Source organism: Rhinopithecus roxellana, chromosome 2 (genome assembly GCF_007565055.1).
Source record: "Rhinopithecus roxellana isolate Shanxi Qingling chromosome 2, ASM756505v1, whole genome shotgun sequence".
Taxonomy (NCBI): domain Eukaryota; kingdom Metazoa; phylum Chordata; class Mammalia; order Primates; family Cercopithecidae; genus Rhinopithecus; species Rhinopithecus roxellana.
The window spans coordinates 95,510,006-95,530,311 of record NC_044550.1 but is presented as its reverse complement, the minus strand read 5'-3'; the positions used below and the strand labels follow the sequence as shown (position 1 = coordinate 95,530,311).

General features: G+C 39.0%; 1 protein-coding gene and 1 pseudogene across 5 annotated transcripts in view; one reads left to right on the top strand and one right to left on the bottom strand.

The window, feature by feature from the left end:
* The window catches only part of KLHL2 (kelch like family member 2), a 116,370-nt gene that overhangs the window by 22,258 nt on the left and 73,806 nt on the right, over positions 1-20,306 (bottom strand). For all 5 annotated transcript variants that reach the window (XM_010364578.2, XM_010364581.2, XM_010364579.2 and 2 more), the window contains 3 exons: positions 6,093-6,202; positions 2,934-3,050; positions 1,183-1,332 (listed from right to left, as the gene is read on the bottom strand). In XM_010364578.2, the coding sequence (XP_010362880.1) occupies positions 1,183-1,332; positions 2,934-3,050; positions 6,093-6,202 (377 nt within the window). The remainder of the gene's footprint in view (positions 1-1,182; positions 1,333-2,933; positions 3,051-6,092; positions 6,203-20,306) is intronic.
* LOC115896295 lies at positions 7,228-7,377 on the top strand (annotated as a pseudogene).

The window sequence follows — 20,306 nt, the reverse complement described above, 5'->3', positions numbered from 1 at the left end:
AAGGAGAGAGTAATAACTAAAGACGATATATGAAAACAAGAGAGAACAGATTCTTACTTCTTAATCCAGCATTGCCCAAAACATACACAAGAGTTAAAAATAAATACATAAATAAAGTATATTATGAATCATTCTGATGAGCCCACGCACAAAATGGTGCTTCAAGTATTGGTCGTACTATAAAGATGTAAACAGAGCAGAAGGAATTGCCAACAGAGACAGAAATGAGGGGTTATTTCATAAGAAAAACTGAATTGGTAAAACATGAATGGCCACAGCTAAAAAGACCAAGGCAGAATATAAACATTCACATAGGAAAACATGAACACGAGAGACACGGGAAGACATGGGAATGTATGCTGAAGCGGCTACACATGACGTGCAGGGAACCATCAGATGGTATACAACAGGGAACAGCAATAAGATGACACAAACAAGCTATTTTATCATCCGTAGTTCTAACGTGTAATTCTGTGAAACCATGGGGTCTTCAGTTATTAAATAAACACCTAGCTTACAAAGAAATCTTTCTTTCTTTTTTTTTTTTTTGAGACAGAGCCTGTTGCACTGTTGCCCAGACTGGAGTATAGTGGCACCATCTCGGCTCACTGCAACCTCCACCTCCTGGGTTCAGGTGATTCTCTGCCTCAGCCTCCTGAGTAGCAGAGATTACAGGCATCTGCCACCACACGTGGACAGTTTTTGTATTTTTAGTAGAGACATGTTTTCACGATGTTGGCCAGGCTGGTCTCAAACTCCTGACCTCAGGTGATCCGCCGGTCCTGGTCTCCCAAAGTGCTGGGATTACAGGCATGAACCACAGCGCCCCTGGCCTACAGAGAAATCTTTCTACCTGGTCTGATTTTTTTTGGACTATAATTAGAGTTTTCTACTATAATTAGAGCTAATAAAACTCAGAGGGGATAAAAACCAGTTGTCTTCTGTTCTAGAAGAGTGACATCATGCAGTTTATAAAAATTAAATAGACCAAACAATCCCCACCCTTAACATATAAAATCAATAGAGGTTGAATTACATACACTACAATGCATTCTTAGGCACATTTTCTCTTGAAGGGAAACTAAAACAAATAATAAATCATGGAAATTCAAATAAGCAGAGTACTAACAGCTTCACTACAAGCCTTTCGCATGAATAACAAGCATGAGCAACAGATCCTACTTTGGGAAGGTTCATGGGTGTCCTCAGCCGGGTCCGGACACTCTTCATTAATATACGCTGCTCTGTTGGCAGCAAATGATACTTCATTGCTTCAATGAGGTAATCTTTGCAAGCACTGCTATTCTTGACCAATGCTTCCTCTTCAACCCTCTGTAACAAGAAATCAGACACACCCCCTGAGGGTAGGGCTATTTCATAATTAAATTGCCAAAGAAAAAGAAGGAGAGGAAAAAAGCAGTAACTATATCCTTTAGTTTAGTCTAAAAGTAAATGAGGAAAGTTTATAAATACAACTAAGAGAAAAATAAATAAAACCAAAAATGCTCAAGTATCTGGCCTGCAGAGAAAAACATATATAGGTAATAAAAAGAACTGCAATGAAAAATGATAAACTTCAGTGTTAGCTATGGAATATGACAAACTCTTTAGATATTATATCCACCTGTTAATCTTTAACTTTTAAGTCAAAAAGTAAGCAAAACAAGAAACAAAATTTAGATAAATGCATCCTTCAGGAGAAGACAATACTAATAAGTTAATGATACCTTTTTCAAACATAAGTGGGCAAGTAAAATATCCCAAAAAGAGATTAGAAATACCTTAAAGCAATGTACTTATAAATCTTGTGCTGCCTAGCCTGACCTCAAATGCAGGACAGGCTTTGAGGTTTGTTTTCTTTTCTTTTTCTTTTTGGAGTCAGAGTCTCACTCTGTCGCCCAGGCTGGAGTTCAGTGGCGCAATCCTGGCAAACTCCACCTGCCAGGTTCAAGCAATTCTCCTCTCTCACCTTCTTGAGTAGCTGGGACTATAGGCACCTGCCACCATGTCGGCTAGTTTTTTGTATTTTTAGTAAAGACGGGGTTTCGCCACATTAGCCAGGCTGGTCTCGAACACCTGGCCTCACGCGATCTGCCTGCCTCAGCCTCCCAAAGTGCTGGGATTACAGGCGTGAGCCACTGACCGTGCATGGCCTTTTGGATCATTTTCTTAATACCAGAAGACCCATGATTACATGGATCACAAAAAGTAATGAGGTTTCAAGAAAGCCTAAAATGTTCAAATCTAATTTCTTAATAAATGATTCTTTCAATGGTTTCAATTATTAAAATAATGCTGAAATGTTCCTAGTGGGATTCTAATAAAAAAAAGAGCAAATTTAAGATTATTTGGAGACCACTAAAGAATCATTTATTCATATTTATTTCAAATAATGTTTTCCCTCAGTTTAGAAATAAAGACAGAAATCAAATGCATGCCACTATTAAATGACAAAGTAAAATTAAACAGTATTTGGGTCAGACCTCAGAATTCCAGGTATGCAGGGGAATCAGAAGAGACTATCAAAAGAAAAAAACAGTAAAGAAGATGCAAAGCCGTGACAGCCACAGGGACATTTATTTACATGTATTTAAACGACCACAAATACTACCTTGATAAGCGCTAATACTTGCTTACCCAAATCAAAAAATAGGGGCAAAAGCAAATTGCTAAGAATGGGGAATGGTTGTAGCATGCACCTGTAGTCCCAGCTACTCAGTAGGCAGAGGTACAAGAATCACCGGGAGGTGGAGGTTGCAGTGAGCTAAGATGAAGCCACTGCACTCCAGCCTGCAGGGTCCTTTACTGTCTTCTGTCCTGTACTCCACAGATCTGCATTCTACAGCTCTTATCACTGCTTGACAGGGATCTACATGCTGTCAGTCCAGTGACATGGTGCTGTGTGGATTCGTATGTTTTGCATATGCATTTACCTGAACTAAATATTCCCGAGGAAGCAAAGGTAACCGTACATGTTCCATCAGTCGGGCCATAAACTCTTGCCTCACATCCTTGTCATGGTTCACCCATGCTATTACTGCTTCAAATACCTTGCAGAAAATATAGGAGAAGAAAAAATAAGAAATGAGTTGTGTACCAAGACAGCTGGATAAAATATGAGACTACATTTTATATACAACTCTTGCTAAGACATTCAAGTTTAATTCATAGCTCAAATGTTTCCAAAATCCTGACTTGCAAAGTACTTACAAAGCCATTCACCCCATTTCTTTTCTGTTCTTTTTTTTTTTTTTTGATTTACACAAAATAATAAAGCAAAGTGATATTCTGGAATGAAAATCATGTACCCTTAGAAACAATTCATGTTTGGCTTTTCCTTCAGGTTTACAAACAAATATTAGACCATACACATAAATTGAAGGTTTGTACAACAGATCAACTCAGCTCTGAAATAGCATAATATACTAAAATGTAGTATTTTGAAATTTTTTTTCTACAAATTAAAAAATATGGGCATTATCATTTACAATACATAATTGTGAGAAAGCTAATAAGCTAATATGAAGACACTGTCTACATAATTTCCTTCTCAACTGATGAATATATCACTTAATAATCTTTAAAGGTTTGCAGGAAATGTTTGACAAAATGCAAATGGATAACTGTGACCAAAAATAGATTATTTTGATCCAGGAATAAAGCAAGAAACTAAAAATAATGCACATTAAAATTAACACCCCTCTTTAATTCATTCTGTCAACAAGTATTTATCGAGTGTCTCTACGTGCCAGGTGCCAGAGATTAAGTGAACAAGATAGTCGGCCTTCTGGCAATTCTATCTAATATTTCTCAGTTCTGTCTTCTCTCCCCCCTGCTTCTATCATCCCACATCAGAACCTAATGCTCACTAGTATGACTTCAACATCCTCTCATCTGGCCCTCACCTCATTTTTGGTCCATACTGCCCACCACCACCATGACAGCTCATCTCCAAAGATAGCCTCCTAATAAACCACATCTCCCAGATCCATACCCTTATATAGTAACCTTTCACACTGAATCTAAGCTGGCCCTGTGTAACCAGTAGAATGTAGAGGAAGTGACAGTGTGTGATTTCTGAAGGTAGGTCTTAAGCAGCCTCACTACTTCTACTGTGCTCTCTTGAAATGCTCATCTGAAGGAAGCCAAATGTCATATAAGAAGTCTGGCTATTGAAACCACCACACCATGAGAAACCCATGCAAGTTACAGAGAAGAAAGGAGGGGAGAGAAGGGAGACCTAGAGAGAAACCAATCAACCCTGAGCCCCAGAGCCAGACAGAAGCGAGAGAGGAGCCACCTTGGACATCACAGACCCATAAGATGCCATGTGCAGAACTGAAGCTCCAGATCTGTGGCTCCAGTAGAACCATGCCAGATATCTCCAGGCATCTGGGTCACCTTAGCTGAGGCCTCAGACACTGTGGAGCAGAGACAAGCTGTCCCTACTGTTCTGCATGAATTCTGACCATAGAATTGTTAGCATAATAAAATGGTTCTTGTTTATGCTTTTACACTTGGCAATGACTTGAGTAGCAGCAGAAAACCAGAACAGCCCTCACGATATTTCTATAATGCAGGTTTTAGCACGGTTTTCTCCTCTTGCTTAAAACCTCTTTAAGGCTCACTACAATATAGTTAATTTTCTTTAACATAGCTGAGAAGATATTTTATTATATCATCTTCCCATTTTATCTTCCACCAATGTCTCATATTCTAAACTCCCATCATACTGAATATATTGAATACAATTATTCTTTCACACCTCTTTATATTTGTATATTCTGCTTCTTCTACCTGGAATGCCCTCTGCATTCCCACCCATCCCTATTTCTCTGGCAAACTCAGACTCATTTTTAAAAGACTTGAAATATACATCTGAATCAAGCTGAACTACCATCCCCATCCTTATCCGGTTCCTGGAAAAGTTAAATGCTCCTAAGGCACTCTTTACAGCATTCTGTAATCAATTATTTACTCTACTGGTTGGCCCACTAGTCCCTGAGTAACAAATTCTATTTTGCTAATGTTCTCTTTTCTAGGAGCCCATGGCAGTGTCTAGTACATGGTAGGCACTCAATACATGTCTATTAAGTGTGAAAGTAATGTCATCTTCCTCTGTATTTCTAAGATGCTAAGACTATATATGTCACAAATGCTTTCACATTTTTTAATACTGTAAATATTAAAGTAAATGTGTCTTTTACCTCCAGGTGAAATGAATATCCTTGAGAAAGAGAATCAGAATTTACACAACTTGAAATGCAAAGTACACAAAGGAGAAACTCAAGTTTCATTTCCTCTAAGTACAGCTTTTGTGTTCTGATTCCCATGTGCTACAAAACCTAACCAAAGAAAAACAGCCCACTAAAAGGAGCTTGTCTCTCCAACTACATGAAAAGTGCAGGTGGATGACAAAGGTAATCTAAAATGTGGAGAGATAAAAGACTACAACCAGAAGCAGTAGCTGCACAGAGAGAGAGGGAGAGAGGGAGACAGGGAGGGAGGGAGGGAGGGAGAGAGGGAGGTAGGCAGGGAGGCAGGGAGGCTGAACGGACTGGCAGGGGTGAGATATTACGTCACAGAGAACCAATCTAAAGGAAGGTGACAATCAAGAATGTTCCGTCTAGAACTACCAAAACTTCACCATCCTAGGTAACCTCTTTCAACTCAGAAGACAGGGAAACTACTTTAGTGACAAACATTATGTTCACATCATAATTCCTACAGGCATCGAGTTGTAGGAAGAAACTACTTTCCAAAAAAGCATTTGTTTCAGATAGTTTAATGTGTGCAAGCTCTTGCTGTGGAGGTCAAGTACAAAATTGTAATGGCTAAAAATTTAGGGAATCTCCCACGAAGTGAAGACATAGAGTAATTTACATAGACAATCAACAAGTCCTGAGTTTCTTTTTTTTCTCCTGGAATCTTTTCCTGAAGTAACTAGCTAAGTTTCTTAACTTCCAGATGAAACATCACTGGCTGTTACTACACACACAGGATCACAAAGCTACACAAAAATGTGAAATTAAAAAAAAATAATAAAAAAAGGGAAACATCATTGCACACTGGGAAAAGAAAAATATCCTTACCTTTTCTTCTGAAGAAATGGTAAGTTTGTCACTTGAGATTAAGCTGCACACTTGTTCAATGCCAAGATTGAGAAATTCTTCACTAAGTACAACATCTGCAAAATGTTGCTCTGTTTGGGAATTAAAAAGAAAATCCATTAATATCAACATTCCATTATCATAGTTTCAAAATGCTTAAAAAAGGTTTTTCTTAATTTAATCTAATTTAAGAATGAGAAAACCAGTTGCACGCCTCCAGGAAAGAACTAACAAGACAAACCCAAAGAAACTTATAGATACTTGGGGATGTACCTTCAGTGATTTGTTTATACAACAGCACAGGAGCAGTCCAAGTAGGGAAGTTGCCTTAATATACAGGCACTTAGTTGAATCACTCTTGTTTTACATGGTGGTATTTTAGGCTTAAAAAATATATTCCTTATATGGTATGACACTATCAGTACTTAAATTTGTAAAACCTTTTGATTATATAAATCAGATAAAGAACATGATGTTATATTGTCATATCCTACATGTCACATCATGTGAAACATTAGAGGGTTCTTCCTTACAGAGTAAGGAAAAAAGCCTTGCTTTATTTGGAAACTAAAGAAATCTCAAGTGCTGGTCAATCTGAATATATGACCAACATTTTTTAAAAAAGAGACAGAACGGGGCCGGGTGTGGCGGCTCATGCCTGTAATCCCAGCACTTTGGGAGTTAAAGGTGGGCAGATCATGAGGTCAGGAGATTGAGACCATCCTGGCTAACACAGTGAAACCCCGTCTCTACTAAAAATAAAAAAAAAATTAGCCAGGCATGGTGGTGGGCCCCTGTAGTCCCAGTTACTTGGGAGGCTGAGGCAGGAGAATGGCTTGAATGTAGAAGGCAATGCTTGCAGTGAGCCAAGATCGCGCCACTGCATCTAGCCTGGGCAACAGAGCAAGACTCCGTCTCCAAAAAAAAAGAGACAGAATTGGTTTATGATATAGATAGCTCTGAATTCTAAATAAACAGTTTACTTCAGGATCAATTTCCAGGATTTTATGCTTCAACCCATTTCCAGAAACTTGTAAAATTAGTAATTCTTAAATACTTAAAAAACATTTTTCCCTTGATTTCACAAATATGGCCACTCTTCCCAAGGGGAAAAAAGATCACTTCTTGGCCTTTTGGCTAAGATCAAGTGTAGTATCTGTTCTTATCAGTTTAACATCCGATACGTTCTCCATCCAAGGGGGGAAAAGACTGTAAGGGTAATGAGTGAAAAACTTACAAAGAACGAATCTTTTATAAAATAACCTTTCTTGCGAATCCACCTCACAAGGAAATGGGGTGGTATGGGCTGCGGAGTCAGACATACCAGGGTTGAATCCCAGCTCTGCCACATGCTAGCTTGTACAACCTTGGGCAGGTATGTAATTTCCCTAAGCCTTGGTTTCCTCATCTGTAAAATGAGGATAATAAAAATAATAATAAGATTGCTGTGAGGATTAAATAAGCTAGTGGTTTATAAAGCACCTAGAACTGTGTCTGTAGACAGTAAGGATGCAATAATTTAGCTCTTGTTAATATTCTAAATTCTAAAGTAAAATTTTGCTAGAAAATCTAGGTTAATTTCTAGGTCATCACAATGAACCATATTTATTTCACCTTATAAAATCCTTATAAATAGGGTTTATAAAACTGTTTTATAAGGTGAAATAAAAGATTCATTTCAAATATGTATTTCAACGTCCCATAAAAAGGAACAGTTGGCTTCCCCTTCAATGATATTTGAAAAATAAAATCTGCATTTTCATAAATCTCATGAAAAACTATTCAATTTACAAAAGGTTGGCAGGGCATGGTGGCTCACACCTGTAATCTCAGCACTTTGGGAGGCCAAGGTGGGCAGATCACCTGAGGTCCGGAGTCCAAGACCAGCCTGGACAACATGGTGAAACCCTGTCTCCACGAAAAATACAAAAAGTAGCCCGGCATGGTGGCACACACCTGTACTCCCAGCTACTTGGCAGGCTGAGGAGGGAGGATTGCTTGAACCTGGGAGGGGGAGGTTGCAGGTAAGCTGAGATCACGCCACTGCACCCAAGCCTGGGCAACAGAGTAAGATTCTGTCTCCAAAAAAAAAAAAAAAGTTCACCCCAAGATAACTGTAAAAATAATAAGCAGCTCTAAAATGTTTGTATTTACAAACTTTTTTGAAACTCAAAAATTTTTTGACACACAATTGTTTGAAACTCAGACTTGACCAAGAGAGGTACTGCACTGAAATAAATATGAAATTGAAGATGAAAATGACAAATACAGTTGGATTTCCATATGCACAAGTTCTACATCTGCAGATTCAACCAACCAGTAGTTCAACCAATCTCAAATCAAAAATATTGAGGAAAAAAATAACAATACAATGAAAAACAACTATTTACATAGCACATACACTATATTAGGTATTATAAATAATCTAGGGATTATTTAAAGTACATGGGAAGCCGAGTACAGTGGTTCACACCTGTAATCCCAGCATATTGAGAGGCTGAGGCAGGAGAATTGTTTGAAACCAAGAGTTCAAGACCCTGTCTCTACAAAAAATTTAAAAATTAGCCAGGCACAGTAGTGCACATCTGTAGTCCCAGCTACTTGGGAGGCTGAGGCAGGAGGAGTTTGAGGCTGCAGTGAGCTAGGATCACACCGCTGCTCTCCAGCTTAGGCAACTGGGTAATGACTTGTCTCTTTAAAAAAAAAAAATTAAAAATAAAGTATATGGGAGGATGTGCATAGGTTGTATGCAAATACTACCGCATTTTATATAAGGGACTGGAGAACCCATGGATTTTGGTATCTGTCGGGGGTCCTAGAACCAATACCCCATGGATGTAGATACCGAGGGATGACTATAGATTGAAGCAACAGAATAGAGAGCCCAGAAACAGACCCCACAAAAACACAGTCAACTGACCTGTGACAAAGAAGCAAAGGCAATTCAATAGAGAAAGAACAGTCTTTTCAACAAATGATGTTGCAACAACTGAACATGCAAGACAGTAAATCTAGACACAGACTCCACCTCTCACAAAAATTAACTCAAAATGGATCAGCGACTTAAATGTAAAACACAAAACTTAGCTTTTAGAAGATAACATAGGAGAAAATTTAACGAACCTTGGGTATGGCAATGACTTTTTAGATACAACATCAAAAGTATTACCCATGGAAAAAAAATGGTTAAGTTAGACTTCATTAAAATTAACAACTTCTGCTCTGCAAAGGATGCTCTTAAGAAATTAAAAGACAAGTCACAGACTGGGGAAAAATCTTTGCAAAACACATAACTGATAAAGGACTGTTACCTAAAATATAAAAAGAGCACTTAAAGCTCAACAATAAGAAAATAAACAACTCAACTAAACAATGGGCAAAAAGATCTAAATGGACACTTCACCAAAGAAGACATACACAGATGGCAAATAAGCATATGGAAAGATGCTCAATATTACATGTCATTAGAGAACTGCATACTAAAACATCAATGAGATACCATTTACATATCTATTAGAATAGCTAAAATCCAAAACACTGACAACACCAATGCTGACAAGGACATGGAATGACAGGAACTTTCATTCACTGCTGGTAGGAAATCAGTTTGGCAGTTTCTTCCAAAATCAAACAAACTCCACCCCCTGGGTTCAAGCAATTCTCCTGAATCAGCCTTCTGAGTAGCTGGGATTACAGGTGCATGCCACCTCACCCAGCTAATTTTTGTATTTTTAGTAGAGACAGGGTTTCACCATCTTGGCTAGGCTGGTCTCGAACTCCTGACTCAGGTGAACCTCCAGGCTCAGCCTCCCAAAATGCTGGGATTACTGGTATGAGCCATCACACCCAGCCAGATTACAGATTTTAAAAAGCCATCATGACTAATTGCAATAGTACCTTCTATATCTAAAATATAATCTCGCTAATTCCTGGCTTTACCAGAAGTTTATATAAAAAATACTATATGCTAAGAAAGTTTTCTTTATACGTTAAGAAAAAAGGGAAAACTTTTTCAATAGTTGAGTTTGTTTTTTAAAGACTGAACATATTTAAACAAACAAACAAACAAAAAACAAGGTTCTTTATATTAAGAGTTCCAAAGTAGGCCAGGTGCAGTGGCTCACGCCTGTAACCCCAGAATCTTGGGAGGCTGAGGAGGGTGGGTCACTTGAGTCCAGGGATTCAAGACCAGTCTGGACAACATAATAAAACATTATCTCTACAAAAAATTAGCTGGGCATGGTGGTGCATGTCTGTAGTTCCAGCTACTTGGGAGACTAAGGTGGGAGGATCACCTGTGCCCAGGAGGTCAAGGCTGCAGTGAGCCACGATCGTGCCACTATACCCCTGCCTGAGCGACAGAGTGAGACCCTGTCTCAAAAAAAACAAAAAACAAAAAACAAAAGAGTTCTAAAATAATGAGAAATAAATTCATTTTAATGAAAAGCTGGCAAACAGTATATAAATTTAGAAACATTTATGTATACCAACTTGGAAATTCAAACAGAAAACATAGCAGCCACTGAACAAAAGAGAAGCTAACATAAACCTCTTTCTATCCGTTATAAAAATATTTTCACCTTCAAAATGTATGTCTACAGTGATTTTGGGTTAAGCTGCTTCTGCATATTTTAAATCTGAATTGAAGCAAGAGATTGCTGGCCTCCTTATGCTTTTCATGAGGGAAAAGAATTCTCCAGTGGTAACAAACATAACTGAGAGAACATAACTCTTCCATACTGTGACTATGTGTTGTCTTAGTCTCTGCTTCACTGATCAGAAATAAATGGACTTGCTAAAAAGCCAACTTGGTGGTGATTTTTTAAAAGTCAGCAATTACATAAATGTAGAAGGGCATTAGTAAACTCTATCCAAAACCAAGTCTGGGATCTAAATTCATTGTGTATTCTTTCCTAGTGTGTCAAAGAAGGTTAAGAGGGTAAGGAAAATAGTCAACTATTACAATTTTATTGACAAAACCATGACATAGCTATCACTCAAACAAACACCAACCCTTCACCACTTGCAAAAAAAAAAAAAAAAAAACATTATCCTAAAGGAAAAGTGAAGAAGAAATATTCAAATTAAAAGTAACTTTCATTGTGAACATATACATGTTTTTAAATACTTCCAATTCTCAAATACTTTTATTTTCTATTGGAACAATCCCTCCTCCTTAGAAAAATTTTTAAGTATTGGTATCTAATGTTTACATTCTTATACTGAGCTTTCTTTGGAAAGGATGTGGTTAATATACACGGAACATTACTAAAATATAGAGGGCACTATTTGGCAACATCTGGAGTAAATCAGTTTACTTTAGGGCCTACCTTTCTTCTATTTATATTAACTGTATATTTCTTCAAGTGTTCTACAGCATTAACTGATAGGCGATTTAATGAGATTGTTGCTTGTAACACACTTCCTAAGGACCCAACACTTCACACAGGAAGCACTAGATGACTGGCAAAGTCACTCTAAGATATGCATGGAAAATTATATGGGAAGAAAGGCAAGAAGGCTAGTGCAGCTCACCTGTTATTTTATACGTTCTTGATGCAAATAAATCACTATCAGTCTCTCTGGTGCTTAGTTCATGACAGTAAATGCTCTTATACTACCACTAGCACTAATAAAAATGATATAACATGAACATTCCTTCCCTGGCCTCAAGCCACAAAACCACAAAGATCAAAGTTAAAAAAAAAAAAAAAGCAACAACCCTATTATGAAAGAGTATGCTATTTCACACTGCTGGTGGGAGTATAAATCAGCACAATCTCTACAGAGAGCAATTTTGAAATCTCATCCTACAATATACTTGACCACTCATGAAATGACATACTCTGAGTTATTCACTGTAGCACTGTTTTTAACAATTACAAAAGAGAGTTCATTAGGTAGACACTAGTTTAAAACATAGTATATCCATACAGTGGAATATTCTGCATCTGTAAAAATGAACAAGGAAGCTCATAATATGAAAAAAGCTTTAGGAAATACTGTCAGCTTAGAAAGGAAGCAGGACAGATGTGGGAATACATTTTTTCAGTGGCTAGATTGTTTGTTCTATGAATCATGTGAAAGGATTACTTATTCTCTCCATGCAAGAAAACAAAACAAAACTGAGAAACTAATAATAGTGATTATCTTTAGAGGGAAGAGAAACGAGGAAAAAGGGTAAAAGGATGACTCTTTCAAGGTATACCTTTCAAACACTTTTAAATCCTCATGTATGTGGTAAAATGATCTTTGACAAGAGTGCCAAGACTACTCAATGGGAAAAGAACAATCTCTTCAACAAATTGTGCTGGGAAAACTAGACATCCACATGGAAAAGAATGAAGGTGGATCATATACACCATACACAAAAATTAATTCAAAATGGACTAAGGGTCTAAATGTAAGACTCAAAATTATAAAATTCCTAGAAGTAAACACAGGGGGAAAGTTTCGTGACACTGGATTTGTCAATGATTTCTTGGAAATGACACCAAAAGCTCAGGCAACAAAGATGAATGGGACTACATCAAAGTTAAAAGTTCAGTGAATCAAAGGACACAATAAAGTAAAAAGGCAACCTAAAGAAGAGAAGGAAATATTTGCAAGTCATGTATCTGACAAAGAGTTAATATCCAGAATATAAAAATATCTCCTACAACTCAACAACAAAAATCAAATAACCCAATTTAAAAATGAGCAAAGGACTGGAATAAAAGTTTCTCCAAAGATGATATACAAACTGCCAATAAGCATATGAATAGATGACAGATGTTCAGTATCATTAATCATCAGAGAAAATACAACTCAAAACCACAATGAGATATTATCCCACACCCATTAGGGTGGCTACTACAAAACAAACAAATAAACAAACCAGAAAATAACAGTTGTTGGCAAAGATGTGATGATATTAGAAACCTTGTGCACTGTTGGTAAGATTATAAAATAATCCAACTATTATTTTAAAAAGCATGGAGGTTACTCAAAAAAAAAAGCATGCAGTTTACTCAAAAAATTAAAAAATTAAAAGTTGGATCATACTACCATACGATCCAACAATCCCACTTTGCTGTATATATCCAAAAGAATGAAAAGCAAGGTCTTGAAGACATATCTGTACACCCATGTTCACAGGAGCATGACTCACAATAGCAAGAGGCAGAAGCAGGTATCCACTGATTAATGAATGAATAAGTGAAATTGGCATATACACACACTATATATACATAAAATTCCTTAAGAAGGAAGGAAATCCTGTCACAATGCAACATGGATGAAGCTCGAGAACACTATGCTAAGTGTGGTGAGCCAGTCACAAAAATAAAAAAATATCATATGATTCCACTTATATGAGGTATCTAAAGGAATCAAATTTATAGAAACAGGAAGTGTAATAATACTTGCCAGGGACTAGTGGAAAGTGGAAAAGATAAGTTGTTTAAAAGGTACAGAGTTTCAGTTTGGTAAAATGAAGACGTTCTAGAGATCTGTTTCACAACAAAGCAAATACTTACACATAACACTACTGAATGGAACACTTAAAATGACTAAGTTGGCCGGGCGCGGTGGCTCAAGCCTGTAATCCCAGCACTTTGGGAGGCCGAGACGGGCGGATCACTAGGTCAGGAGATCGAGACCATCCTGGCTAACACGGTGAAACCCCGTCTCTACTAAAAAAATACAAAAAAAAAAAAACTAGCCGGGCGAGGTGGCGGGCGCCTGTAGTCCCAGCTACTCGGGAGGCTGAGGCAGGAGAATGGCGGGAACCCGGGAGGCGGAGCTTGCAGTGAGCTGAGATCTGGCCACTGCACTCCCGCCTGGGCGACAGAGCGAGACTCCGTCTCAAAAAAAAAAAAAAAAAAAAAAATGGCTAAGTTGGTAAATTTCAGGTTACATGTTCTTTACCACAAATATTTTTAAAAGTTTATAACCATTTGAAAACACTGGTGATGAAAATTAAAAAAACAAATACAAAAACAAAACAAGCAACTAGATCCAACTACTTTCCTTTCCCAGTGAGAAAGGAAGTGTTGCTATAGACAGTAAATGCACGTCACTGTCTTGACTTCAGTGGACAAATACCTGCTCTGCTAAAAACCAAAGATCACTGGGTTAACATCCCTACGTTTGGCCGCTGTCCTACCTTGTCAGCCTCCATACGAGACTTCTCAAGAGCAGATCTGAATACTGAAGCCTCTGCGTGCTGATGCACACTCACATCTTTATGTTATGGCATAGCCTCTGGCTCAATTTTACCTTGAAATCGTTCTTTGGAAGTCTTTTTCTTGATATTAGTCCTTCTCGACCTCTCTGCTGATTTTAACCTTAATGGCCTTCTCTACTGGTTAGGATTCTATGTATTTTTCTACCTGTCTGACCAGTCAATCTGCCTCCTTTACCTCCCCTAAAACTAGGTATTACTATGGTCCTGCCCGCCTTGAGCCTACTTTTGATTCTCCACTTGTTCTGTCTTAACTATCTCATGTACATTACTGTCCACAGTTATCTTTATTACCCTAATATTGTTGCTCCCAAATCCAACCTCTCCCCCAAACCCCAATGTTTGAATTTCTAGCTGTCTGTTAGTCTCCATATGAAGATGATCTAACCGTCATGGCTCTTTTAAACAAGACAGAGCCACCCACACACCGTGAAACCAGTACCACATACAAGCAGTTCCTCTAAAACCCTCACATTAATTACTACCTTGGGCCACTTACCTTGGCCTGTTTTGAGCTCTATAGTCTGACTTTTCATCATTGTGCATTTTTCCACTGATGCTGTGCTTCACTCTTTGGCCTGATACTTGACAAAGATTCTCTATGTCTGTTGATATTCCTCTCAACATAAATCAAGTGCTTCCTCTGGCCAAGCTGTCTTTGGCTACTGTTAAACATCTTGCCCAATCTGAGAACCTTTAAATTGATACTGCACTTCACTGCTGGCTCTCCCTCAAGCAAACAAGACGAGGATATACCTACGTTTCAAACCGTCTCAGTGCCCTTCTCCAGACACCTGTTGGACCTCCCATGTTCCCTTTGTGTCCTAATGGCTTCACTCTGATTCTAAGGCTGAATGAAGTCTTAGTCACAGTCATTCTCACCTCCCTCCCTCTCTTTTATTATCTGATAAAAACAATAAAATTTACCACCTTAACCATTTTTAAGTGTAAAGTTTAACAGTGTTAAGTATATCCACACTGGGCCAGGCACAGCGGCTCAGGCCTGTAATCCCAGCACTTTGGGAGGCCGAGGCAAGTGGAACACCTGAGGTCAAGAGTTCGATACCAGCCTGGCCAACATGTTGAAACCCCATCTCTACTACAAATACACAAATTAGCCAGGGATGGTGGCGTGAGCCTGTAATCCCAGCTACTTGGGAGGCTGAGATAGGAGAATTGCTTGAACCCAGGAGGCGGAGGCTGTAGTAAGCTGAGATTGTACTACTGCACTCTATCCTAGGGAACAAGAATGAAACTCCATCTCAAAAAAAGTAGTATATTCACACTGTTATGAAAAAGATCTAACATTTTCATCTTGCAAATATGAAATTCATTAAATAACTACCCTTTCCCTCGTCATCCCAATCTTTTTTTAACCTCTAATGTGAATTGTTTCATAAACCCTGTTAATTCTTTCTCAGTAATGCCATAAAAATGGTAAGATTTAATGGTATAAGGGATCTGAAAGGTCACCTGACACAGCTTCTATAATATGTATGTGTAACCTCAAAAAGTTTCACAATAAATGGTTATCTAGCTATAGTTTACACACATCAACAGATGGCAAGACAGTCATATCATCTTTGAACACTTATAAAGTTTGGCTCTGTGTCCCCATCCAAATCTCATCTTGTAACTCCCATAATTCCCATGTGTTGTGGGAGGGACCCGGTGGGAGATGACTGAATTACGGGGGCAGGTCTTTCTTGTGCTGTTCTCATGACAGTGAATGGGTTTCACAAGATCTGATGGTTTTAAAAATGGGACTTTCCTTGCACAAGCTCTGTTTGCCTGCTGCCATCCATGTAAGATGTGACTTGCTTCTCCTTACCTTCCACCAGGATTGTGAGGCCTACCCAGCCATGTGGAACTGTTAAGTCCAATAAACCTCTTTCTTTTGTAAATTGCCCAGTCTCAGATATGTCTTCATCAGCAGTGTGAAAGTGAACTAGTACAGTAAATTGGTACCAGTAGAGTGGAGTGCTGCAGAAAAGATACCCAGAAATGTGGACGACTTTGGAACTGGGTAACAGGCAGAGGTTGGAACAGTTTGGAGAGCTCAGAAGAAGATGACAGAAAAATGTGAGAAAGTTTAGAACTCCCTACAGATTTGTTGAATGGCTTTGACAAAAATACTGATAATGATATGGACAATGAAATCCAGGCTGAGGTGGTGTCATATGGAGATGAGAAACTTGTTGAGAAATGGAGCAAAGGTGACTCTTGTTATGTTTTAGCAAAAAGACTGGAGGCATTTTGTCTCTGCCCTAGAGAACTGTGGAACTTTGAACTTAAGAGAGATGATTGAGGGTATCTGGTGGAAGAAATTTCTAAGCAGCAAAGCATTCAAGAGGTGACTTGGGTGCTGTTAAAGGCATTCAGTTTCAAAAGGGAAACAGAGCATAAAAGTTTGGAAAATTTGCAGCCTGACAATATGACAGAAAAGAAAATCCCATTTTCTGAGGCAAAAGTCAAGACAGCTGCAGAAGTTTGCATAAGTTACAAGGAGCCAACTGTTAATCACCAAGACAATGGGGAAAATGTCTCCAGGGCATGTCAGAAGGCTTTGCAGCAGCCCCTTCCATCACAGGCCCAGAGGCCTAGAAGGAAAAAGTGGTTTCATGGGCCAGGCCCAGGGTCCCTGTGCTGTGTGCAGCCTAAGGACTTGGTGCCCTGTGTCCCAGCCACTCCAGCTGTGGCTGAAAGGGGCCATCATAGAGTTCAGGCCGTGGCTTCCAAGGATGCAAGCCTCAAGCCTTGGCAGCTTCTATGTGGTGTTGAGCCTGTGAGTACACAGAAGTCAAGAATTGAGGTTTGGTAACCTCCACCTCGATTTCAGATGTATGAAAATGCCTGTATGCCCAGGCAGAAGTTTGCTGCAGCGGCAGGGTCCTCATGGAGAACCTCTGCTAGGGCAGTGCAGAAGGGAAATGTGGGGTCAGAGCCCCCGCACAGAGTCCCTACTGGGGCACTGCCTAGTGGAGCTGTGAGAAGAGTACCACCATCCTCCAGAACCCAGAACGGGAGATTCACTGACAGCCTGCACTATGTGCCTGGAAAAGCCGCAGACACTCAACACCAGTCCCTGAAGGCAGCTGGGAGGTAGGAGCTGCCCAAGACTGTGGGAACCTACCTCTTGCATCAGTGTCACCTGGATGTGAGACATGGAGTTAAAGGAGATCATTTTGGGGCTTTAAGATGTGACTGCCCCACTGGATTTTAGACTTGCATGGGGCCTGTAGCCCCTTTGTTTTGGCCAATTTCTCCCATTTGGAATGGCTGTATTTACCCAATGCTTGTATCCCCATTGTATTAAGAAGTCACTAACTTGCCTTTGATTTTACAGGCTCATAGGTGAAAGGCACTTGACTTGTCTGGGATGAGACTTTGGATTATGGACCTCTGAGTTAATGCTGAAATGAGTTAAGACTTTGGGGGACTGTTGGGAAGGTATAATTGGTTTTGAAATGTGAAGATATGAGATTTGGGAGGGGCCAGAGGTGGAGTGCTATAGTTTGGTTCTGTGTCTCCACCAAATCACATCTTGCAGCTCCCATAATTCCCATGTGTTGTGGGAGGGACCCAGTGGAAGATGACTGAATTTTGGGGATGGGTATTTCCCATGCTCTTCTAGTGATAGTGAATTGGGTATCATGAGATCTGATGGTTTTAAAAATGGGAGCTTCCTTGTACAAGCTCTCTTTGCCTGCTGCCATCCACGTAAGATACGACTTGCTCCTCTTTGCCTTTCACCATGATTGTGAGGTCTCCCCGGCCATGTGGAACTGTTAAGTCCAATAAACCTCTTTCTTTTGTAAACTGCCCAGTCTCGGGTATGTCTTTATCAGCAGCACGGAAATGGACTAATACGAACACTTGCTATTAGAAGCTTTTCTGTACGTTGCTCTAAAATCTTTTTCACTCTTATATTGTAACACTGATAATTCTGCCACCACAATAAACAGAACAAGATTAAATTCCTCAAAATCTTAGAGCATTGTATTTTCCTAAATTATCCTTCAATGGTCTATACAATCCTATGTCCTTCAACCATTCCTTGCACAACATGATTTGGGGTCTTCATCATCACCCTTGCTATAAATTCAGGGCTCTAGTGCATCAGTCTCTCTCAAAACACTGAACCTAAAAATAAACTCAATTTCATAGCTATGGTCTGATCTGGACGGAACAGAATAGGATAATCACCTTACACCTTTCTGGATACGATTACATAATTGGTTCCCATTGAATATACCATCAACTAAAAGCCTAACATCTTTGCATTCGTTTGGTTAATAAAAGCCTAACACAACACAGCCAAAGTGAAAAATTCTTCCTTTTCAGAGAATGAATTCTTTTTCAGCCTACTGTATCTCAGTAAGGTACAGTAAAAATCAGCAGCTACTGCACACTGGCTATAAATATGCATACACTAAAATGTACCTACAAAGAATTTATCTAAACTGTAATGCTAAAAGGCAGGTCATCTCAGAGTGTAATCTGTTTCCTCCACTTATACTCAGAGTTAGTTCCCATATCTATGATCTTGCTTCATTCACCTCCTCTCTATGTTCATTACCCTAGTTCTAACCCTATTACCAACCTCAATTATTGCTTCCAAACCTTTCACCCACATATTCACTGGACATCTTGTTATGGATCATAGCTTGTAACATTAGTAATTTACCTTCAGTAGTTCACCGCTGGCCACTGAATAAAGCCCAACATAGTTATACTGACGTTTAATCATCGGTTTCTCTCTCTGAACAAATACCATAACTGCAATAGGGCACAATTCCCAGTAGTAAAGACTATGCTATCAATATGCTATATACGTAAACACAAACTACACACATATAATGTGTATATATATGCATCCTTCCATATGTGTATATGGAATATACATTTCATTCCTCCTATAATGAACATGTATGTTCATTACTCTCTAGAGCAACTGAATTTTTCTGTTTCCCTCCAGGAAATAAAATAAGCTAATCATGAAATGAAAGACAGTTCCTAGAATTTGCCATACCAGGTTAAGAGAGAGCATCAGGGCCGGGCGCGGTGGCTCACGCCTGTAATCCCAGCACTTTGGGAGGCCAAGGTGGGTGGATAACGTGGTCAGGAGGTCGAGACCATCCTGGCTAACACGGTGAAAACCTATCTTTACTAAAAATACAAAAAATTAACCAGGCGTGATGCTGAGCACCTGTAGTCCCAGCTACTGGGGAGGCTGAGGCAGGAGAATGGCAAGAGCCCAGGAGGTGGCGCTCGCAGTGAGCCGAGATCTTGCCACTGCACTCCAGCCTGGGTGATGGAGCGAGATTTCGTCTCAAAAAAAAAAAAAAAAAAAAAAAAGAGAGAGAGCATCAGGTTAGGACCCTCACCCAAATAAATGTAACAATATCAACAATATAAGTCCCAAGTCTTACTTGTTCTGTTTTATATCCTGTAATAAGGTACAAAGCACCCTTTGTATTTGATTTCTAAATGCCAAGCACTTTTTTGAACAAAATTAAAATGCCATGATGGGTCTCCATAATTCCTCTATACTCAATGCAGAGTCTCATTTGAGAAGTGAGGGCAAAAGTATGAATAACAATAGTATCTTAGATCCACAAGCAGCTCATCCCTAACAGACAAAGTGTTTTTGGGAAAACAGACATATCTCTGGTCTTCATTTTCCTAATTAATAAAATGAAAGTGTGGGACTAGATAACTGCTAAGATTTCCTATAACATTAATACTCTGTGATTCTTTGACTTTCAACACTATTAATCTTTAGGAGAAAAAAAATCATATATGTCTCCAGCAGTTCTATTAACATAAGGCAGTTTTAATGAAACCTGAAAACAGTTAACTCATGTAAGCCAGAAAAAAAACCTGTCAACAAGGCACAGCAGAGACTGTATGTCGTTTACTAAGGAATAAAGAGGACCATAATGAATGCATGAGTATACAAATAATTAACT